The 24,738-nt window shown below is 40.1% G+C and overlaps 1 protein-coding gene across 14 annotated transcripts in view; it reads right to left on the bottom strand.

Annotated features, from left to right (window-relative positions):
- Nucleotides 1-24,738, bottom strand: part of adgrb1a (adhesion G protein-coupled receptor B1a) — a 153,756-nt gene that overhangs the window by 46,070 nt on the left and 82,948 nt on the right. For all 14 annotated transcript variants that reach the window (XM_044208684.1, XM_044208686.1, XM_044208682.1 and 11 more), the window contains 11 exons: nucleotides 24,388-24,552; nucleotides 22,742-22,906; nucleotides 22,497-22,598; nucleotides 22,276-22,382; nucleotides 21,722-21,916; nucleotides 20,787-20,855; nucleotides 18,400-18,508; nucleotides 15,589-15,732; nucleotides 8,726-8,801; nucleotides 5,067-5,169; nucleotides 4,921-4,964 (listed from right to left, as the gene is read on the bottom strand). In XM_044208684.1, coding sequence (XP_044064619.1) covers nucleotides 4,921-4,964; nucleotides 5,067-5,169; nucleotides 8,726-8,801; nucleotides 15,589-15,732; nucleotides 18,400-18,508; nucleotides 20,787-20,855; nucleotides 21,722-21,916; nucleotides 22,276-22,382; nucleotides 22,497-22,598; nucleotides 22,742-22,906; nucleotides 24,388-24,552 — 1,279 coding nt within the window. The remainder of the gene's footprint in view (nucleotides 1-4,920; nucleotides 4,965-5,066; nucleotides 5,170-8,725; nucleotides 8,802-15,588; nucleotides 15,733-18,399; nucleotides 18,509-20,786; nucleotides 20,856-21,721; nucleotides 21,917-22,275; nucleotides 22,383-22,496; nucleotides 22,599-22,741; nucleotides 22,907-24,387; nucleotides 24,553-24,738) is intronic.

Below are 24,738 nucleotides of genomic sequence, written 5' to 3'. Positions count from 1 at the left end.
CAAGGCTAACGTCACAGATGGAGACAGCCAAAGACATCCCTCGGCCACTTTTAGCCTTGCTAACTAGGCTAATGTTACTTATATTGTATGAAGACGTATGCACATCATAGCGGCCCCTTGAGAGTCTCCCAAATTGATGCTGCTGTATGGGCTCTACTTATTTTTCCTTTGCGGAGAAATGGCTCGTCTGTACACCTGGCTGAGATCTGATCACAATGCGAGCCAGCCCACCAACAGATGAGGTCCAACCGTGTTCCAGGTGCAATGTGTTCTGCTGCATTTACACCTGCACTGCCATGTGTTTTAGTCTTATCCAGATCAAACATCCAGATGCTGATCACATGTTTGCTGACATTGTAAAATGCGACTGGTTTAAAGTTATGTTACCACAGCAACAAATCATCACTGCAGCGAGGCAGCGAGGCACTGCACATGAGGTTAGGTTGCATGGGTAGCGTTCAAAGTAATTTGAACAAATTACATGTTGGTTCTCATTCCTTTGAAAGTCCTACTATGCAATCATTTCTAGCTGTGTAGTCTCTCATCACACACCACCTTCACTTCCTGTCACTTAAAACAGAGTATTTAAATATTTATGGTGAAGGGGCTTCTGTTGGCCTACGGTTTTAGGGAACTGACCGCCACGTTCCGGGTGTGCGTCTGACCGGGGACCTATATTTACATGGTGTTCCCCATCTCTCTTCCCTCATATCCTGTAAAGTCTCTAATATAGGCATAACATTCCCCAAAAATTCTCAGGAAAACTCTTTATAATTAACTACCATGAAGCCTAATGGGAAAGCTGCAGAACATGACAATCTACCAAACACTTTGTGTATTCCTATAAGAGTGTTGTCAGATAATCTCTTGGACTGCACTCCGTCAACGACAGCACACTGATGTCAAATTACATTTAGCTCAAGTATTTATAGTACATCAGGTAAGACATACTGTAAACAATACTAAGTAATAATGTCAGTGTGAGTGACAGTGAGAAAGACAGAAAGAAGCTGCCGATGTTCTTGTTATTGATTTCAGGAGATTGAAGCGTGGTGAAAGTGAAGGCCCCGGCTGTTTCACAGCTCTTATCAACATGACAAGGACACCTCCTCAGATTCCAATTTCTCTCCCAAACTTTAACTCATTAATCATAGCTGCTGTCCAAGATGAATTTTAATTTTGCATAGAACATGTCTCCCCCAGCCCAACCCCCAAACCCCACACCCAAACACCAAGAGATTAGATTCTTTGTCCTTGCTATGTTTCTGTCATTGTCTCTCCTATTATGTTGTCTCTTATGCTTGCTGATGGTGATGACATCCCAGAGGTGATCAAGGTCAACATCATCAAAAACACATAAAACTTTCATAATCTATCATGTTAACATTTTCATTAAAACTGCTTTAGACACGGTTTGAACTGATATTAGACTTTTGGCACAAACAAATAAAGGCTGGTCGATAAGAAAGGCTGGCTAAAAACCACTTAGGGCAGTGAAACTGCCTCTGCTATAATGACTCACATGGTAAATTTAATGTACATTTCCACAGCACTATCTCCATACGTAGGCTACCAGTCATGTAACAGTCATGTCAAACTCACCATCTGCTGCTCTAAATTTCAACTACTGCATTCCAATCACTGCTGCTATACTGTTTTTGCAATCCGTGTTAAGCTACTGTCTCTGAATCTCAACACTTCCTTCAGCTATTAATGCGAATTGTGATGAGTTTGCATTAACAGCCGTAATTAAAGACTAATAACAGCAAATTAAAACAGGAGCAGTTCAGAAATGATAAACTATACTTGAAATGAGTAATAAAGGCTTGTTTATGGGGATTTCACTGAGTAAAATAACTGTTCTACTTTCCGATCACTGTTAAGCTTCTGTGAATGAACCTCAATACTTCCTGCAGCTATTTACAACAAAAGCCTACCTGCAAAGGAAAGGATTATACCTTTTGAGCCACTAGACCAGTGGTTCCCAAAGTGGGTGCACCCCGGGGGGCCTTGAGGACGGGCCAAGGGTACAGCATGATCATATCATTGGTATTAATTGTGCATTTTTAATCATGTTTCACCACGTTAGAAAAATTGGCGACATTTACATTAACTATGTTTTATATTATGTTTTCAAACAAATCAAAAATGGAGGAAAAAGCAATAAATGGCTGCAACCTTTTTTGCTTTGTTTGTCCTTGTACACCTTAAATAAAAGTTCATTTAAATTTTAATATATTTAAACACATTTAACATATTAACGTATTTAACTGTATTAAATCGGCAGAGCACCTGTTGGGTTTTACTCTGAGTGATTGAAAATGGACCTTTATTATTTAACTTAATATTGCTATATTATATATTTATATTATTAATGTAATATAATATAATAACTAATCTAAAATTGTTAAACTCAAAAAGCATCTGTGTACATGCATACTGGGGGTAGGGTGGCTCGGGGTGCCATGACAAAGTAAAATTTCCTTTAAAGCGGTGTTCTAAAAAAGTTTGGAAACCACTGCACTAGACAGCTTTTAATGAGTTATATCTGTGCAGGAAGTGTTGAGCTTCATGTATGGAAAAAACAGTAGAACCAAACAAAACAGTATTCCTTTAATGTAAGCCTTCAAATAAAGGCCTGGTTCTCTTTGCAGTTGAGGTAAATAAAGCCTCCCGGTAGCCATTAAGTATGAATGAATGTGGACATTTTGAAGCTACATTTATACTTTTTAAGTGCTAGGGCAGGCTGTCATATTAACATTTATTCAGTTTCTCAATATTTTCCCAAATCACCTCAGTATGGTTCACTCTTTGTCTTGGCACATATAGACCTGGAGCTATATGTGCCAAACAAACCTTCTTTTAATCCCTTGACTGAGGCGATGAATGTTCTGCTCTTCGTCTCTGTAACACAAGTGTAGGCACCCATCTAAATGCAAATGTCCAAACCTGCACTGCAATAAGACTGCAAAATGTTTGCCTCTTTCTTTCTCCCTCTCTCTTTCCCTCAGTCAGTGCTCATGCTCTAACATGCTCACACTATTTTCTTGTCTTAAACAAATAGGGCACTTAAGAGCAAGGAGCAAATGAGCAGTGCTTTGAATCTGGCCACAGAAGCAGTAAAACGTAACTGTTTAGTATGTATCTGTTACTCCTTTTCTATCCTGCCATGCTCACCACTCTCTCTCTCTCTTTGTCTCTCTCTCTCAGTAGACTCTGAACTGCTCTCTATCGTACATGTTGATGTGTGTGCGTGGGCTGGGAGGGGGAGGAAAGCTGTGAGCGACACTTTTAATTTTCCACATGCTGCATCAGTGTCGTAGCAGTGATAGCGTGGGGTTAGCGCTTTCTCCGACAAGAGCTGCGGAGCTGTCCAACACACTCAGCACCTTTCACTGGGGAGCAGTGCACTGACTTTGTCAAGATACAAAAACACTGTGGCCAGTCATGGAGCTTTCAGAGGGAACATGGTGTCTCTAAAACATCCACTTGGAGTACCAGGAACTACTGTACCTCATGTGCTATAGTTGCAAGTTTGACTAATTGTCTGTGGGGGGAATTGACCATGAGACAATTTGAAGAGGTGATGTTAATTAACCCTAAAATAAAAAACTGAAAACGGGCCATTGTTTGCCATAAAAATGTACAAAACGAGTCTGAGGCTCAGCTAGTGGCCCTTAAAGGTTGCAATGGAAAATAAGTTCAGTTTCCATCTAAATTTATTGCAAATCTTAAGAGAGACCAAAATGCCAGTAGATTGGCTGAGTAGTACTACTTCACAAATGCAGGTATCAAAAGTTTAATCTTTTGAAGAATTTCCATAAAATCGACAAAGGAAAATGTGGGTTAATGCGTGTTTCCATCCACTGTTTTGTGAATATTAGGAGTTAGGCATATCAAGATAAATAGCTGGTGGTGCTAATTCTCCAGTCGTGTGCCATTAAATAATTGCAGAAGAAAAAGGGCGCAACAAGACATGTAATTCAAAGAGCACCAGTCAAACCTCAAACAATGGCAAACAATGTAGAAAACGTGATGGAAATATGACATTTAAGTTTGTCATGTATTAATTTGTGTCCTCATTGCTCCACACTGATCAGATGTTTTCGTGTGCCACAATATTTCATCTCTTCAGTGGAGCAGAGGCTTCAGTGGAAATTCAAGTCACATGGTTCAGGTATGCCACGTTTTTGCAATATTTCAGCCTTTTTTTTTTTTATTTCCAGCATTTTTTTATGTGCAAATTGAAAATGTGCCTAAAAACAGTTGGACGGAAACGCATTTATAGTGATAGAAGTATATAGTTTTTAATATTCTTAGATTTTAGTCAGTAGAAGGGAAAAATGTTTTTGTTAGTTCTGAAAATGGAACTAGAGTTCATGGGGTCATGGAAGACAATGGGGGTTGTCTTCTGGGGAGCATGAATGTTCTCAGCAAATGTATTGGTAATATGCCAGTTAGACTTTGATATTTTCTGTGTACCAGTGGAAGCTTTGGTTTGATGGTGGCAGGGTCACCAAATGCATTGAGGTTCATCCTCTGGGGAATGCACATTTCATAATAATCTGGTGATAAGTTTCTTACAGTATTTTGCTTTGGACCTAAGTGTCAGACAGATGGTTGGATGGGTAGTAATGTCACTGAATATTATCTACTGGCAGTATTAGAGGGGTACTCCAACGTACTGCACTTACAGGATTCACAAAAGATTTTTAAAAAAGGGGCAGTAGAGGCTGCAATATCCTGATTCTTAATTCCTAGTATGGGGCAAGCTCCCAAAATGCTGCATCCTACATTTCCCATAATACAATCAATAGTATCTCAGATCACCTTAAAAACAGTCATATCAATCCAGGTCACATTAGCAGGTTAGGGTGCAAGCACGGTCAGATGACAAATCAGTAATATAGTTGATCTTACCTGTCGCTCTCGTCCCAGGATATACAGGTCTGGTTAGTGGTGCCCTAATGGATGGGCAACAGAAGAAAATGCATGAGTACCAGTAGCAGAACATAATATCACAATAGCTTGATATCTGAAATTGCTTCAAAACAAAAGTCACTTACGTTGTACAGGTGAGAGAACTCCACTACAACTGGAGCAGAGAGGGATGGAGGAGTGGGCTTGATGGTCACTGATAAAACCTTGGAGTTGAGGACTGTGCTGTTTCTAGAGGGACAAAGAAAAACAACAGTGGCTAATCTGTACTTAGCCACAGTGGTGTTTTGAGCTAAATGTTAGCTTGAGCTGACAATTAAAATGATAATTAAAACTTTGACCTGCTTGGAATAAACAACATTGTTAGGATTTATTCCATGAGGACCTTAACTGTACCCAATTTTATAACAATCCATACAATAATTGTCGTAACATTTGACTCTAAGCCAAAAATGTCAACCTGCCAGTGGTGTTAGCTCAAAACTTACAAAAACAAAATCACTATGATTCATAATTTGACTAACGAGGCTAAACATTTTGGAATAACAGGTTGAGGAAGACTTTTTATTGCAAACAATGTCATCCATAGAAGATCCTATAAAAGGCAACGTGTCCCACAAGTGAGAAGGACATATTGACATTGCTCTTACTTTAGTAAAGGTCACACACCTGTCACAAAATGTTCATTTTGCATTTCATTAGAGCCACTTTGAACAATAACAGTTCATGTCCAGTGTGCTTATAAATAAGTATCAAAATCACATGAGCCTCAATTGCTTAATCAACGATACAATATTTACCAGATTACTGCCTCTGAGCTCACCAGAATCTTTGTGCTCTGCTTCAGAGCAAACATTTAATCCTACCTGCTAAATAAACCCTAAAGCGTCTAAGGGTTTTTTCTAGCATCTGTAGCAGTTTGCATTGTTTTTCAATAGCTTATCTTTTGAAATCATTTTGGGGGCATTCTATTTTACATTCTCCCTGCCTGTTTAGTATGTATTGCAATTTCTGCTTTTCATAGGTACAATCAATCATGTGGAATGAGACAATCGGAGAAAAAAAAGTGAATTGCTACTGGAAGGACTGACACCAAAAGCTTCCATCTGGCCAAAAGTGTTCAACAGCCCATGCTCCATTTTCCAGTTCCTCACACCATCACTGTATCCTCTACGCACAATCGCCCTCTCCCCATCCAAAAACACAATCAGTCAACTTAAATGTTAGTGTCATCTAGACTCTCGCCTCATACTTATCTACTTTTCCTTGAGGGGGGAATCAAATGCAGAAAAGGAGAGGAGACAAGGATGAAAGGAAAAAAAAAGAAGAGTGAAGAGGAGCTGAGAAATATGGAGAGCAGTAGCAATCCAAAGATTCAGAACAAACGTGGGAGGACTGGGGAGAGTGAGGGTCTGCTTCATTTCCCTGTTTCCTTATGTTACCAGTTCATTGGGTGCTTTTACTACATTATCATAATGGAGATACCACCGCAACCACAGCCATAGATAGCAGGCTGTTAACAAGCTGTGCAGGCTGCACACACAACCTGCAACACACACACACACAAACACATGTAATTACACAAAGCTACATGTACACTGTTGTGTTAAAATGTATGTTTATCATCATGCAAGCAGATAAGGCCATTGACTGCTAGTGTGCTGCTGTTTCTGCATCAAATCCTTGTTTTCACTGGAAACATTCGCTGCTGTAAAATGTGTAGCCGGTTTAATAAAGGACGTTGTAAACATTCTAATATTGTATAATCATTGTTGTCAGTCAACTGGTGTGTGATCTATGTGACTAAAATACTTTCACTTTTAAACCAATTGGATGTTTTTTTCATCAAAAAGATCACCAAAGCTGTTCTCATTGGATTATTAGGCGTAAGAATCCTCCTCCATCCTGGTTTGATAGTGCTGCCTTTCAGTTAAGTTTCAAGGACCGTCCTTGACTGGAGAAATTCTAAGCCGACTAAAGGTTCAGTGGATAGCATTGACTAATCCAGTAGCTGTTTCTGCATTGAGTGTCAGCTGACTATAATTTTCTCCTTCCACAGCTTCAGTCATTTGTTCAAATGACAAAAAATGACATGTGTTTGTAGGTTTAATTGACAAAGACCTCTAGTGGCTGTGTGAACTGGGCCTGTTTTATGTCACGTGCAAAGGCGGAACTGGCCTGACGGAGGTCAGGGTGGATGGACGGGTTGGCAAATTGTGTGACTTTCACACAGGAGTTAAAGATTTTGCTTCCCCTTTCTTACCAACAGTCAATGTTTGTTTCTTTCAACCATGACCATGATCCATCCCAACTAATTTCTCATTTCAGCCCTAACTTATCTTTTTTGTAGAAACTATATCGTACCACTGTTTCCTTCTGTTCTCCCCAAATTATAAACAAAATATTGTTATTTAGATGGGAGGACTGTCCATCTGTTCGTCCACTAGCTCTCTGTCCCTTTATCTGAGTCTAAAGGCTTTCAGTACCTACTTATTCTTAACCATGACATTTACATACTAAAATGCAGCACAGGGATAAATCTCTATACATATACTGTATAAAAGTCTGTGTCAACTTGAAGACACAACCAGCAGTCCAACTGTCTTTGAACAGATTAAGGCTGCAAGTCTGCAGCGATGCTAGTGGCTCTGTGGGGCTGTACTTAGGCACAGTGTTGCTGTGAGCTAAATGCTAACGTCAGCATGCTAACATGCTCACAGTGCTAATGCTAACATGCTGATGTTTAGCAGGTATAATGTTTACCATGTTCATCTTAGTCCAGCATGTTAGGATTTTAATTAGCATTGAAAGTACAGCTGAGGTTGATGGGAATGTTTTGTAGGTCATAAACCAAAGTATAAGTGAAAGTCAGGGATCTCTGAAGTTATTAATATTCATCCTGAGGGAGACATAAATGTCTGTCCAAAATCTCATGGCAATTCATCTCATTGTTGTTGAAGCACTTCACTTAAAACCATAAATGTCAAGCTGCTGTCGGTGCTAGATGAAAGGCATCATCAGAGTCAGTAGGATTCATCCTCTGGGAACCATGACTGTCTGTGCAAAATTTCATGACAATCCATCCAATAGTTGTTGAAATATTTCTGTCTGGACCAAAGGGATGGAGCGACTGATTGATCAAATCCAAAGAACCATGCCACTAGGACGTATAGAATATTTCCATATGATTGAACCTACTTCATCTAACGATAGCATACAGTTCCATATAGTCAAGTGTTGCTGACACCAAAAATAACAGGAGCATTGTTGAAAAATATGTTCTGGTATATTCCTGTTAAGTATGTGTAATCTGAAACAAATATATTGAGCGTAAAAGTTATTCTTCAAGAGTAGTTTGACACAATAATCTTAATTCAGGGTCCACTTACTAGTTTTTTTCCAAGCTTTCATGGTCTGCTCACATTCTCCATGAACAAACTGCATCCATTGAAAGTTATGGAAAAGCTAGTGTGTAGTCCTTAATCTAATTAGTTTTTTTTTTTTTTTTTTTGAAGAATCCTAAATCTGATCCATTCTGTTACATTTCTGTAAAATATTCCTCGTCGTCCAGTGGCCTGGTGCTCGGGTGCCCTGAACCAAACTGTAAAATACATTTGGTTACATTCATTTAAGCTCATTTATCAAATTCCCCGTCTTCCCAGTCTGAATACACCTCTCAAAATTCCCCTGATGTTGACTGAGTTTCATGACCAGAAGGAAACCTGGTTAACAATCAACAAAGCTTCTAATCTTTCAGCTGCAGTTGTAAAGCAGTCAGCAGTCTTACCTCTGCAGAGTCAGAATGCTGCCCAGGTTTCTATACAAAACGATGCCGGTTACAAACGTCGAGGACTCATCTGAATCTGTGTTGGGAAAGAAGCAAAGGTACACACACAGAAAGCAGGGAGGTCAGAGTCAAATAAAAAAAGGAGTGTTTAGAGGAGTGCTCGGAGAGACTGAATGGTTCAGTCTCTGTTAGTACAGTGGCCTGCTTTAGAGGAGAATGCAGGTCAGCCATGCTGCCTCCACTCCTCCAGTCCCCAAGAGCTCTTTACACTGAAGCTGGCCTACATGACTAGTCAGCTATAAACGTTGTCTCTTACATTGCTTTACAGTCACACACACACACACACACACACACACACACACACACACACACACACACACACACACACACACACGCGCACAAGTGGTACTGCTAATTTCCATAATCTCCATAGTGGCTGATAGTAGCAGCACAGCCTGACACTGTCCTCACCCTGGGAAAACAAAACAGTGTTTGACTAAATTTTACTTCAGCAAGTGGAGGAGTAAAGAAAGTTTGGCCTGGCTGAAAAGTCTCTGAGCGCTCAGCTGTTCATGTCCGGTTTGGAGTATATTTCTCTGTATCTCTCGCTATAAAATGCACTGGATGCAAAACACCGGACTGCACTGAACGGATCTGAATCTTGACCTGCGGAACAGTCCAATATGAATGTAATTCCTATATACTAGCCTAGAATCACACATGTATCAACTGCAAGGGGCAGCAAACATAGCTTGAGTGGCTACTCTGTCAAACTGTGGTATGTATGAGTCATAAATTAGATTTCTTAAATAAAGAAGACTGAAGGGGACAGTCATCAGCGTCATGCCACATAGTAGTACTGAACTCATGATCAAAATACACATCATCATACACACATCATCATCACGTCCAGCACATACAATTTGAATCCTGTGTAGAAACAACAGTTACTGTACTATAAAATACATATTTTATATATATATATATAGACATAGTGATTACAACTAAAATGCAATTACAGATGTAGCATGATCAACCAATCCTGATGAACATTTTGGATCTTTATTAATGAAAAGAATTTGGCTTTCCTGAAAGCTGGCTTCTAAGTCATAAACCAGGGCTGTCTCGAGAGCTGATAAGCGGCAGCCTCCTCTGTCTCATGACCTTTGCCGGACTCAGGTCACTAATGGAAGGCTGAATGACAATCTCGCGATTTCTTGCGATCTGCGAAGGCTCACAAGCATGAACAGCCAAAGCCAGTCTAGTGAATTACCACCTGCTCCCCCTGACCAGAGCATGACACAACCTGACACCACCCTCTCTTCAGGAACATCTCACGATCTCAGACTGAAGGAATAACCCCCCCCCCCTGCGCTCTGAAGAGAGGGAAGACAAGCAGACAGACACAAGACATTCCAGATATAACTTGTGTGATTTATTTTTTATTTTACTATTTAATTTACTGTTACAGATTTAAGTATGGATAACCTATATGTGTGTGGTCATAAGAGCAGATGTAGTAACATATATTAGGCCATTTAATTGACACTGTATGTTAATTACTTAGGTTATAAGTGGACAATATCATAATTTTATTCATAAAGCGTGTGGCGCCTTCCAGCAACTGAAAGACAAAGCTTTAACATGGGAGAATTCAACTTCAAACTTTACCGTTAGATGTGGTGGGAGGGGGCTGAACGTTCGCGCCTGGGACACAAACAACCCTCTTACAGAGGACTTTAAGACCAGTATAAACCTTTGACACTCTGATTCTTACGTCTCGTCTCCGCTGCTCTCCAGGACCTCAACAATGGAAACCCGGGGGAGGGGGTGCGGCAGCGCCTGACTGAATCCTGAGGCCCACGGGCCTTAACTGCCACGCAGAAAGGCGCACAGATTTTGGAAAAATACAGATATCCAACAACTCCGAAAGAAAGAAACCTGCAAAAAGGAGGCTGCATTGCTGAGATCTAACAAGACAAAGTTAGAACCGCAGAAACCTTGAACTTTACGCAGCAGCCGCACTGTGCAGAGGAGGAGAAATAGAGACAGACAGAAAGACGGAGAGACTCAAAGACTTAACTCTTAAAGGAGGAAACTTTATTAGCAAATTTAAATTCCTGATACCAGATTAAAGAAGTTGCAGCACCGGAGTCCTAAAGAGGACCGTAACAAACTTTAAGCTCAGCCAAATGCTGGCAGACGCTCACACCGCACTGCCATCACAACCGAACCTCATCAGCCTGCTTATGGAGGAAGAGATCCGACCATAAAGGTACCAGAGCTGCCACGTCAGTGACTGAGGCTGCGGCAGCAAGACCTACCGTCCAAGAGGGCACTGATCTGGTCTTCCAAGATGAGCAAAGCAACAACATGATCACATTAGCAATTATGTTTAATAGTTATAATAGTGATAGTAGTGTTTTATGTTTGTAATGGTTAGAAATGTTTCTATAATAAATATTGCCACTTTCAGTTTCAGATATTTAATATAATGTTAAATATATAATGGTAATGTTTTCATGTCTTAGGTAAAATAGGACATGATATTGTATGATAGTGGATGCTTTTTCTCCATAAACGAGTGGCGTAAAACCTAAAATACACTCTCGCTGCTCTCTGAAACATTAATTAAGGATTAATCACCCATTTATTAATGTCAGATAGGACATATATACGTTCTAAATAGATCTGTATACTGTATTCACTATAGACACTTGTTATGAGGGGATTCTTGGTCCAGGTCTGTACAGCAGGGCATTTATTGGCTGATATTGATCTGTGCATCTCTACATGTGGCTGCAGCTCTCTGTGGGTGAGCTCCCCCTGCTGCAGTTAACGGACAACAGAGCGGTGCCAGCATTGGAATACATTTGTCAAAACTTGACTGCTGGACTACATGAAGACACAGACGAGCCCGGGGCGAGGAGAAGCCTTCTCTTTCCGGCTGCAGTGTCAAAGGCGGAAAAAACACAACTCCATCTGCCGGGCCATCTGAAGACATCCAGCTCTTCTGCTCCAGCACACTACATAGCAGCCTGAGAGCACGTAGCAGTGTGCCAGGCAGCGGGCGGAGGCTGTAGCTCCCAGGCAACAGCTGAGCTCCCATGGGCATCGGGGGGAACCGACCAAGTCGTCCGTGCGTGTGTGTGCGTGTGTGTGTGTGTGTTTGAGGGGGTGAAGTATCATGTGTCCTGCTCATCCACTCTTTGGCTGGCCCATCCAATATGCTCAGCCAGATTGTCTGTGCCCAACAAGAGCAAGCCTGGAGGGACTTTAACCAGTGATTCAATAAGTCATGTGTCTGTGTGCGAGACCTGAAACAGTTCATAGCCAACTATCTGTCCATATACATTTGTTTGTATGATGTATGAACTGAATATTTGTTTGCATGTGTTGGAGTGTGAATACGCACATGCATGTAGTCATGCATAAGCCTCTTTACTCATATGGTGCCACTTACTGTATGTAATGAGCAGGCAAAGCTACATTTCATGAAATAAGCATGAACTCTGAAATACATTCTATGGCTCAGTCTAATTCCTGCTTCAACACAACTCAGCTTGCACGGAGGGTTTGCCATATTGGGGGCTCTTCTCAACCATTTAGTGGTGAGAGGAAGTGGACTTGTAAACCCTTTAAGAGCGAGTGTGCACTTGTGCTTACCTAATATACTCCATTACCTCTTGACAGTAACACATATGCCAAGAATGGAGTAAACATCATAAAAATTTGACTTATTTTCTTGCTACTCTGTCAGATATCATTTTGATCATGCACATGAACTTTTGCTGTATTTTGCACTGCCTTTTAATGGAGGCTTTAAACAACAACGACAGAATGTGAGGTGACGTTAAAGCTAAAAATAAGGAAAATATTACTTTGTCTCTAAATTCATTTGAATTGTATTATTAGATATTCATGCACAATAATGCTCTGTTTACTTTAGCGCATGATATAACACAGCATCTGGGCAAACAAGGTGTCTGTTAGCATCTTTGGTGACTGCTGCTTCCTGCTCATTGCACTTTTCCTATAGAGCAGGTTTAGACTGTACTCTTTATAATATTATTTACAGAGACCCAACAATTCCCACCATGAGCAAGCACTTGGTGACAGTGGCAAGGAAAAACTTCCTTTTAACAGGCAAAAACCTTGGACAGAACCAGACTCAGTTGTGGGCGGCCATCTGCCGCTGCCGGTTGGGTTGAGAGAGAGAGAGAGCAGAAGGAAAGAGAGCATACAGTAGCACAATGCAAATAATGATAGGAACAATAATAATAATAATAATAATAATAATAATAATAATAATAATAATAATAATAATGATGATGTTAATAATAATTAATAAAAATAAAGTTCAGAAGCTTTAAACAAAACACATTCCTCTCTGTTGCCTACAGACCATTTTTAAAATATATTTAATTTGAAGATAAAGGCTTATTTCAGAACATTTATGGGGTTGAGGTGAGGAGGGACAAATCAATCAGTCAAGTGTAAACAAGGCATCAGAGAGCCGTTTTAATCCATGTAAGCAAGTCCAAGCTGTATGCATAAGGAGGGCTGGCTGCTGGTGTGACATTGCCACCGTGGAGACACATCTCCCAGCTGGGGAGGAAATTGTCTCTAATTGCTCCTGATTGGCTCCTGTTGACTCCTGATTAGGAGTGACGGCCTCATTAGCATGCTAGCAGTAGCTACAGGGCTGTCTTTAATGGTCGAAAACATCCCGACTGACAAATAACCCTAGCGCTAATGAAATCTGTGTACCTAGCACCTGCCTGCAGTGAGGAGTCTCGCTCAGCTGGTACTGTTCTTAATAATGTTCTAAACCCATGATGCATAAACACAAATATGCCTCCCCACCCACCAAAATTAATATTGATAGTGGATGATGCTGGAAACTCCAGATTATATTCAATGACAATGTTTTTGAATGTTTACCACAGATAGTTTTTAATCTTTTTTTTACTACAATATTGATGCATGGCAACTAGAGTATGGCCGAAGGTAAGGCAACTAGAACACTAATAGTTAAATATTATAATATTATATAATTATATAATCATACCATGAACCCTCTCCTCAGCATTAAAGCTGACGACATTATACACCTCACACTCCAGCCTCCACTCATGTAACACTGCTGAGTCATTTGAATGGAGAGTTCCCCAACATTATCATTTTCCTTAGGGAGACTCAACCAAATCGCAACAACTTTCAACTCTAGTCGACATCAGCAGTGATCCAGGCACTGTACCAGACTGTTGTGATGAAGAGGGAGCTGAGCCTGAAGGTAAAGCTCTTGATTTACCTCACCTATGGTCACAAGGTTCGGGAAGGGACTGAAATTCGACTGTGGATACAAGCGGCTGAAATTAGTTTCTTTGCACCCCTCCCTGTGGCGGTGTTCTGGGCACATTTGCCAAGTAAGAATGGTTTTGAGAAGGTTCCGACCCCTTGAATAAGGGCACACATGCACAGGAATATACTGTGTACAGTATCTGGCCTGTGCAATCTGATGGATAAAATATGAACATCCTGTATACAAACTAAAAATATTCTTATGTGTTTTTCTTGATGTTCTACTACTTTTTATCTGTATTTATATTCTTTTTTCTTTCAGTATGCTCTATTATAACTTTACACACATACACTCAGCCACTTTATTAATGCAATCCAATACAACAGCTCAGCCATGTATTCTAGCTTTAGAAAGCCTGTAACGTTCACATTTTGGTGACATTGTAAATTGTAAATTCAATTATATGTTATTATTGAGGTCATAGTTAAAGGTAGTGTTGTACTGGACTACATTGCACTGAAAGGTGTTTCCATTATTTTGTCCTCCCTCTTAACATACATGGGGGGGGGGGGTCAGACTATTAGAAACACCTCTCAACATAATACAGTCTAGTATAGTCTAGTCTAGTACAGGGTAAATAAGTTCATTATTGATTAATCAATACATAATTCAGTCTATAAATTAATATATGTTGAATATTATGGCAGATGCCTATCAAAAGTTACCAGAGACCAAAAAACTACAGATATTCAATTCACAATGACATGAAATGGAATGAAATCCTCATATTTTTTCACTTTTCATTTACATTTTGAGACACATTCTGGTTCTTGTATTCTCAGTTTGTCCCTGCTGTAAGACCACAGAGCTGTATAATTCCCTTTGTCTGTAAGCAACAAATAATTACAGAAATGCTCCTGTTTGCAATTTAGTGCCATCAAATTATTAAGGCAAATGGACTTTGTATTAACATTTTATGAAACTTACTCTGGCCTTATTGAAGACAATGTGCCTTTTTTGTTGAACAGCGGGCGATGAAAAATGATTTTATTATTCTCCTGCATGTTTTATTTTCAACATTAAATACAACCATCTCTGCGTGCATTTGTATGAGCAGAGCACTTTTCTTTGCAGATTAATGGCAGTAAACTGTTTTATAAATCAACTGCTGTTCCCTATTTCTGCTTTTTTTGTATTGACGGCCCCTTCCCAACCAAACACACACACACACACACACACACACACACAGATTCAAGCACACGTTCGTGAATTCTCAAACAGAAGGCAGACAGGCCTGCTGTAATCAGTATTTGGGCAACATGTTTTTCTCTCAAAAGACACATTTATAAATCATCCAAGAGACTCATTATCTTGTCAAATATTGAACAAGATAATGAATTTGATGCCCACAGAATAACCTGTTATCACTCTTTCCTGGTTCCAGTTACTTGCTCAGTGACTTCCAGTACACTTCCATCCAGTGTTACTTCTGTATGTCCTCTCAGTGGGTTGGGATGCAGATGTGAGGTGTGTTAATGAGGTGTGTTACAGCTCTCACCTGGCTTGCCGGTCGACAGAATGTTCTTGGGGATGGTGACTCTGTCCTCGGAGCTGCGGGCCCAGTCCACCATGCCCCTCCAGCCTTTCATAGGGAAGCTGATGTCTGCATGACCCACCACCGGACGCTTGTGGATGCTCAAAACTGTAACAGAGAAATGGCGACGACTGAAACTTTTACACCTCATTTTTACTTCATATTTTACGTACTTTATTTAATTAATATTTCCATTCTGTTTCTCCAGATTTGTGATTGTACTTCTGCAACTTCTGTCCACACACTGCACCTAGTGCATGTCTGTCCATCTTGTAAGAGGGATCTCTCCTCTGAGGTGTCTCCTCTATGTTTTTCTCTACTAAAGGCCCTGAAAACGTACCCTCTCAGCTTCTTACTATGATTGACGGGTCTCACATGAACACACTATTTTCTGCCGAAGTTAGAACAGGTATGGTTATTTCACGATTTCAGTATTTGTGTTTTTCTCCTTGCTCTTCTCTGTGGTTTAAAGTGGACGGAGCTCATTTGGAAAAAGGCAATGTAAGCTGGAGCTTTGGGGGACCATGGAGTTCTGGGCCCCAGGGCAGTTTCTCGGTTAGCCCGGCTGGTGTTCCAGCCTTGAATGTCAGATATTACTACCAAGGAATGCTAAGTTTGATTTAGTATTCAGTAATTGGTCAGTCAGCAGTGACTTTCTGTCTTTCTTTCTGCTTTCCGTCGGTCTGTTCAGATAAGGTGCATGTATGTGGGCTAGCGTGTGCTAACAGAAGACCATGGATGCAGGTGTTTTGATACGTGTCATGCACTGTCGATGTGTCTGTTGTTCTATTTCATGCCAATGAAGCGGTTCACCTTTAAAGACCTTTAAAGTACAAAAGATCACTTTATTGATTCTAATCTTTCTCCTTGGAAAATTAATAAAAATGCATTTAAATAAAAGAATAGCTAAATAGTCAAAATAGAAAAATAAATAAATAACCACTTAGCAGTTGAAGTTCAAGTCTGGTGAATTCTCACATCCTATTCAACTTGACTACTTTGATGAGTTTGGAGGAAGAACTCTGCTCTAACTATATGCTGGCAGATGATGGAGCGTTCCTGTGCGTGGCTTTGCTTATGTTTAAGGTGTGGGAGGGAAGAGGAGGTCAGCCCCCCGGCAGGTACGCTGCTGGTGTGGGCGGCTATCTGGCTCCAGACAGCGAGGTGGCACCGCTATAAACAGGACCTCTCATCTGGCCTCAATTCCCACATACTCTCCTTTGACTCAACTCAAACTCTGCCTCGTTTTCATCTGGAGGTCACAGAGAGCAGCAGAGCCTCTGTGATGACTGCACTACATTATTCTTTCCCCTATTTGAGAAATATTGAGTGTTTACAGTCACTGGGCAATGGAAGAAGGCCACAGGTAGCTGTGAATGTGGATTTAGACTCCCATGACACACCTGCCCTGGTGCTAACGATGACTTTGTTCTCTTGATGTAGATACTGAGGAACAGAAATAAAATGCTACAGAACAGGAATTTACATAGATTCTTTGCTGGGGGATCAAATGATGCATGTTGCTATAGATACCATACAGTACTTATACTAGCTGTACGACTTACCACCGTTATTTAAATGCTTTGTTGTATTTCTAACCTGACAACAACAATAGAAACTTTAGATAAGTTGAGGCTGTCAAACACACTGTGTGCAAATGTTTATTAAAGTTCTGCTCCATTTTTATGAAGGTCAATCTGAGCTTTCAGTTTCTTTCGTAAAATAAATGATAATTCAACTTCTGAAGACTTGTTATTTACAATGAATTAGATTGGATTTTTGAGGCAGATACGAGGATCCCTGATTTGGTAATTCAAGACCCAGTAAAGGATGATTGTGACCAAGATATGTACTGTGCAATATATTTTACAGTTAACATAACACTAACAAATATAATAATACAATTTAAAAAGTCCAGTTTACAGGAAATTAACACAAATACAACAAAACATATAAAGCTGGTATATTGAGATGTAAGCATTCTATATAACAAACAAAAAACTATATAATGAACTATAACTAATAATTCCCTTTGTCTGTGCTGAAATAAAGATTAAGCACTCAGTAATTTTACACAGGAAGATCGGTTCAGAGTCTCAGGGTTGTCTCGGCTTGGGTTTGCTTTACAAACTGGAGGCATGGAGTTTGAAAGACGTGTGTGTTTACCAGGCAGATCCCTTCTAATGCAGGCTGTTGAACTGCATTATGGGACATGTTCTAGGGACTAAAAGTCATGATATCGCTGCCTCTTCTGCTTCGATTTTGACCATTCTCGTTTTAATCTGTCACTCACAAAGCCCCCAAATTCATGGCAGTGCAATACTAAAGTAAGTACCCCTTTCAATCTCTACGTATTCATTTTTAGTACCCGTTTGTTTCTGTCTGAGTGATGTCTGTGGACAAACTATGTAACGGTGATATTGTTTTCTGAATGACCTCAAACATCTCATATTTTATGCCGACATACACACCAATATTGATATATTTGTGATAAGCTAAAATCAACCGATGTATGAATGAGTCCTGTGTATGACACTTAGCTGACAGGACATATAGCTCTTGCTGGATACAACACTGGCTGTTGTGGGTAAATTGAGACTGAAGGCACAAACATGTCTGTTTAACCATCAGGTCACCCTCCCCTGTCTCCCCTTTTATGTATTGCCATTGTAGTTATGAAGATCAATCTACAGAGAAAGAAAAGCTGTGACAAGAGCATTTGTTTTGATAAGCAGAGATTGCTGTGGAGATTTCCTGGATGGAGATAAGGCTGACCTAGGTTATCGGTGACTTCATACATGTCTTGAAAGTCTTTCATCCTCAGGCCAATGACATCGACAAAGTCCTCCACCAGACGGAACAGCTCTTTGATGTTTGGCCCCAGCTGAGAAAACAGAAACACATTCAAGTAGAATGAAAGAGAAAGGAATATGGATTTGAGGTGAATACTCTGAACTACTGTTGAAACACTTGCCACACAAAAGGCCTTTTATAGTAAAGCTGTATTTGTGGCGAACATTGTCATACCATCCCCTGTTGGTTCAGCGCCACCATTTCTCACGTTCTACACAGCTATGACTAACGGAAATAGTTACATTTCGTGCATCACGGTCTTGCTCTTCATTTTGATGATGACAGTATATGCAGTTAACTCGTTAACACGTCCTCAGGTCGATTGCCAATGACTACCAAAACGACATATATGACCGTCGGAAAGTTCCAGCGACAGGCGTACCGGACCTTAAGTACGTTACGTAAGTCACATGACGTTAAACAGGCAACAAAACTAGTTGGTTAGGTTTAGGAAAAGATCATGTTTTGGGTTAAAATAAGTACGTTACATCAGTCACGTGACGTAAGTCACCTAAGTAACGTTATGTAACTTAAAACTTTAAATAAGTCAACATTGACTTTTGGAACCTCGGGGCACATTCAGTCTGATGTGCACAGTGTGTGCAACTGATTCTGGTCCCAGGCTGTAGTGTTCACTTTACCGGCAGTTTTTCATTTTCTCTGAAAAAAATGAAAAAATAAATCTGTGTAAAAATTGTTTAAAAGTTTAGAATACAGATATTCAGATATTAAATGCGTTTTGTAGTATGTGACGGGGGTGTTCAAGCTAAAACAGGGTGTTAAGTTGCTATTTAAAGGGCTGTATCAGTGTGTTTATTAAATCCCATTTTACAATCTATTGCTGCATCATTGCAGACCATTTAGATTATTGAAAGTGTTGTCCTTCCAGGCTGCCACTTCTGTTCCATTTATTTACATATACTGTATACTGTAGTATTAAAATCAAGTTGCAGAGACTTAAACCTTGCTTAAGATCCATCACATCATGTCTGCTGAGTTTCCTTCCTATTTTTGTACATTTTATTATTATTATTATTATTATTATTGACAACAATTAAACTGACAACATTCTCTATTAGCTCTATTTGATGTCATTATAAGCTTTCAGATTTGCCCCAATACGGGCCGGATTACCCACTTTTGACCCCCCCTTTCTCCCACTCTCTGTACATTATGTGTGTATTAGTGATTTTATTTAGTAAAATGGAGCATGTAAGTACAATATAAACTAAGAAATAAAATAAAGACCTTTAAACTAGATTTTAAATCGGGGCCCATCTACACGTCGGGGTCTTAAGATGAAACAACCGCTTTAGTGGTGCATACAGAGTTAACAAACGGTTCTGAAACTAATTAATTTACCACAAACCACTATAATTGCCACATGGAGTCTTTGGCCCCCCCCGTGGTTATGGGGCCCCAGCAACAGATTTACCTGGTTGGTAATCCATCTATGCACCTGATAAAAGTCTAAAGACTTGGCTTTTTGATAAAATACCTTTCTTTTTCATACTTAACATTAAAAGCACACATCGTGCCCACTGAGATAAATTCCCTAACCCAACTTTCAAGTCACTGCACACTACTATAGATTTTACCATCGAGAAATAAGGCGACACCTCTGGCTACTTGGAAGCTGGGACATACACGTTCAAAAATATGAAATATTACAGCCCCACTAAAAAAATGGTCAACAGTGATGTTAAGTTTGTGTTTATACCTAATCATATTGATTTCGGTCATGGTGAAATAAGAAAAACTCTTTCTGAAAATAAAGAGCTCTTAGCATGCCACAGTTGAAGGTAATACTAATTGTAGTAATAATAATAACTGTGCCTCCTTCATATAATCCTTTCATAGAGGAAGAACAAACGTCTTCTTGTGCACAAAGCCTGTTATTTGCATTTTAAGACACTGTGCTCATTTTGAGGGGGCCTGGTTGGTTTATTTGGCATTATTCTGGTGCCTGCATGGTGACACTCCTAAGAAAAGGATGGACGGCTGGATGGAAGCAAACACAGTAAATGCACGAGTGGATGAGTGCAGCAGATGGATGAGTGGGCGTTTGTGTTGACTCGGTTACTCATTAGCTATAGCTATTTCTGTCCTTCAGCAGTTCTCCTGTCCTTCTAACTCTCAGTCTGAAAAGATACAGGTGGGCTGTTTGTCCACCTGTGTCTTTGTCACAGTGTTTAATTCATCAATTCTACAGCTTCAGGGTTGTTATTATTACTGTACACTAAGTTCTACAAAAGATGTAATTACAGATGGGGTGACGACATGTTTTAGAAAGAGAGGGTGAAACTAACCAGTTGTGCTTCCTCCCATCTCTCCCTGTTCTCTTCCATCAACAGATTGCTGACTGACTGCACAAAGTTCTGGAAAACAAAGAGAAAATGTTCCACATGATGTCACATTGTTAGCTTTCCATTCTGAAGTCAGGCCGGATTTAAATGATAAGGCTGGTAATAGTCTGTATATTTCTTCTCATCAACAAATCCCATGAAAAGACCCCGTCCATCCCTCCAAAGCCTGATGTATCTTCCTCCTCTGAGCCACAGAGCTCCATTGTTGTCCAAAAGTGATTAAAAACACATCAGCGAGCCGCACTGTTACACTGGGTGACATGTTCCTTCATCACCATGAACACACACACTGTAGTTTGACTCTATCCCACACACACCGTCCTGCTCCCAGAAATACTCACTAGAGCACCAAATGTGTGTTAATGCGCCGCTGAAAGTAGTCCCCAACAAAAGCACTATTTCCTCCTGTTTGAGTAACATTTGCTAAAAACTACAGTGACTAGCTTTTTTAGGAAATTACTGTAAGACATGGGTGTTTACCATTCAGGAAGTGTGTAACCAAAGACACTATCAAATTGCATTATGGGAACTGTGGGATTCATGTGCATGACACAAACAAAACAAAGACCCACTCGTAAAAACATTGCTCCATAGAGCTACTAGTTCTCAAAAACTCCACAGCTGTACCTTTAACAATAAAAATGAAAATTCAATATCATCAGCCTTATCCTTTAATATGTTTTTTGTCCATATATAGGGTTAGACCAATATCTGACATTTCACTATTTTTTGCTTTTGAGCCTTAATTCCTATAAATTTGACCAATTCTTCTTAATGTGTGTTTTCACTTTAACTGTAATATTGTTAGGGTAGAAAACACCCACAAACTGCATTACAACTAGCAGTACACTACTAGCAACCCCCATGTATCAATTCACCCTCATGTCTGCACTGCTAGGACTGTAGTATGCCCTCCTGAAGATCTCTGTCATGTTCTTCAGTACGTCCACGATGGCCAGCAGATCACCGCTGTAGCTGGTCCCATCGCTGGACGTCACCCTCAGCTTGGTCATCACCTCTGAAACGCCGTCTCCCACAAGGCCACGCTGTGCTTTGGACAAGTGTTCCCGCGTCTAACAGAGAAAGTGTCTTCTGTTAGATTTCACACTAAGTGACCAACACATCGTGTCTGTTTATGGTAACAGCTTAGGGCAGAATCTTCATTTTTTATAACGAATGTTTGTAACATTTTGGCCCTGAGTCATCGTTTCATTTAGCTTGCTTTATGTTGCAGGGCTTTGTGAAGACATTGACAATATAACATTGGCAGCAGGCTTGGACACTATCCTCTAGAATAATACTAAAATCTATTGAAATTTCTCACCTTTGCGCCCTGACGGGCACATTTGAAAAGCCATAATCAATGTTTTTTCTATGGTTATTTTGCTTTAAGGTTACCAGGAGTGTAAAAGAAAAACTTCTCAATGCTCACCAAAGTTTGTATACTGCGATAGTCATTGGAAATGCATTTCATATAGGTGGGATTCTCCCAGTAGGCGATGCCCTCCTCGTCCAGGGTGCAGCGGCGCAGGATAAGCCCTGTGTGGGGACACATGAAACAGGGGTTCTATATCACCACAGTGTGCTTCTAATCCAACTCCTAAAAATACCAGTGGACATTCGAGTCTTATGGATGGTAAGGTGTGAGCTCACCCATGGCATTGGGAGGACAGCGTACTGCTGCGGTATCCCCAGCTGGAGTCATCTTCCATACAACGTTGGAGAAGTTGTCCTCGCCACATATTTCATGAGGTTCTATTCACAAAAGGAGAGTAAATGAGCTTCATGGAACTACTGTAAAATTGGTTACAGTAGAGTTCAAAAATATAAAAGTAGATCAGGTTTCGATCCCTGATGAAATACTGCTGACAAAGCAACCTGTCTTCCCATCCACTGACCTGGGCATCGCTTTTCGTTACAGCGCCGGACCTCTTCTCGTTCTCCAGGACAAGGCTGTCCTCCAAAAAAGGGCCCATAGCAAATCCTGTTTCTCTGCTGGCTCCCCCCTCCACAGGTTTTAGAACAGCCCGACCACAAAGACCACGGCTGCCACTTACCATCCACTGACAGAATGCATACGACATGAGAGTTTTAGACACGACTTGACCAGGCCCAATGAAACACGCACATACCAGTCATGCATACAGACCATATCAGTGTTTTTACATGTTCTAATCTAATTCATTGATAATTCATAGCATTCTGAAATTAATGAAATGAAACTGGTGGCAGTCTAGAAAACAGGAGAATACATTAATTAATTTGAACCTCTATGAAACACTAGACAAAATGCATTTGACGTCTACTTTGAGTTTTTAGTTTGGCTCATGTCCCATCCGCTAACATGGAGGGGGCGGGGTTTATGACCTATACTGCAGCCAGCCACTAGAGGGGCGATCGAGATGTTTTGGTTTCACTTTTGGGGAGCTGTCATGTCGTCCATCTTTATATACAGTCTATGGCCTACACACAGACTATCAGCACCATGGACAGCACCATTAGGGCTTTGAATACATTTGAAATTTACCCAATTTCACATTTATTGTTTGTCAAGTCATCTATTTGGCCATGCATGATTTGTGATTTGTTTTAGCCTGTGCCGAAGGGTTTGTAGTTGATTGCTGGGATTGTTTTGAATCATTGCTTTGCATTTAAGATGCTTTGTACAATGAGTAATTAGCTCTAAGCAGTACCTAGATATGGCTATTTTTGTACCTTACAGCATATTAAGTCATAAAACCTCATCTGTGAATGAATGTGATGGAGTTTGTTAGATTTCTCTATGAATCTACATTGTATCTGAGTAGGTGAGCTGGTAATAAGCTTTGCAATACTGGGAGTCATACATTTCTATTATATCTGCATTATTATTTACATATTTCTTGATTCTAATTATTTAAATGTGAATCTGCTGCTGAAGAAAAATGTATTCAGCTTGTTGTATTCCACTGGTACAGCACGCCAATTGTGTGTTCAAAGTGGTTTGATTATGTAGGCATTCCCAGGGTGAATTATTCAGTATTGAATGGAAGAGCCACATCATACAATAGAAACAGAAAGGACCTGCAGTAAAGTGTCCAGTAAGTTACAATGAAATCCATTCTAAAAGATTTAAGTTCATTTATGTTTGATTAAATATCCAGTTTATAATCAGGTTGATCCACAGTGGGAAATCGGTCACGTTACAGTTGCTCCCATTCTAGAATAGAAATGTATATAAGCACAGAGAAATAAATAAAATAGAAAATATGAAGTATGTCAAAATGTGTGCATTATATACAATATAAACAACAATAGATATAGAAACAAATAGAAAAATAAGAAAATAAGAAATATGTAAAAATATGTGCATCATACTATAATATATAACAACAGTGTAAATAATAATAATGCTGAGAAATGGGATCTATAAATGTGTTAAAATGCAAGAATATGATAAATAAATAAGAAATAATAGTTGAAAATCTGGTGTGAAGGAGCAAGAAATAGATTTTTGGACCACAGTAAATATTTTGATCTGGCTGTGGCCCTGTCTCTTTCATACCTGGACACTCCCCAAGAAAGCAGTCAACAGTCTCCAGCCACTCCCCTCTGCACTCAGAGCCTCCGTACGAGGGGCCGTTACACTCCCTGGTTCTCTGCATGGTCCCATTGGAGCAGGAGGCAGAGCAGGCGCTCCAGCTGGACCACTCATTCCATATTCCGTCCACTAAGGATGACCAGGGTCACCAACAACAGTCAACCAGGAAGACAAGACAAGACAGTATATGAAAAATGTTAGTTATTTGGTGTATTATGGGTTATATAAATCATACATTCAGACATTTTTTTTAAAGAAAGAGTGGCATTTCATGAGTGCACTTCCCATATCCACATAGTGCTCACTGCTGAATAT

Source organism: Siniperca chuatsi, linkage group LG9 (genome assembly GCF_020085105.1).
Source record: "Siniperca chuatsi isolate FFG_IHB_CAS linkage group LG9, ASM2008510v1, whole genome shotgun sequence".
Lineage (NCBI taxonomy): Eukaryota > Metazoa > Chordata > Actinopteri > Centrarchiformes > Sinipercidae > Siniperca > Siniperca chuatsi.
Note: the sequence above shows the minus strand (reverse complement) of the source record. Positions and strands in the feature narration are given on the sequence as shown.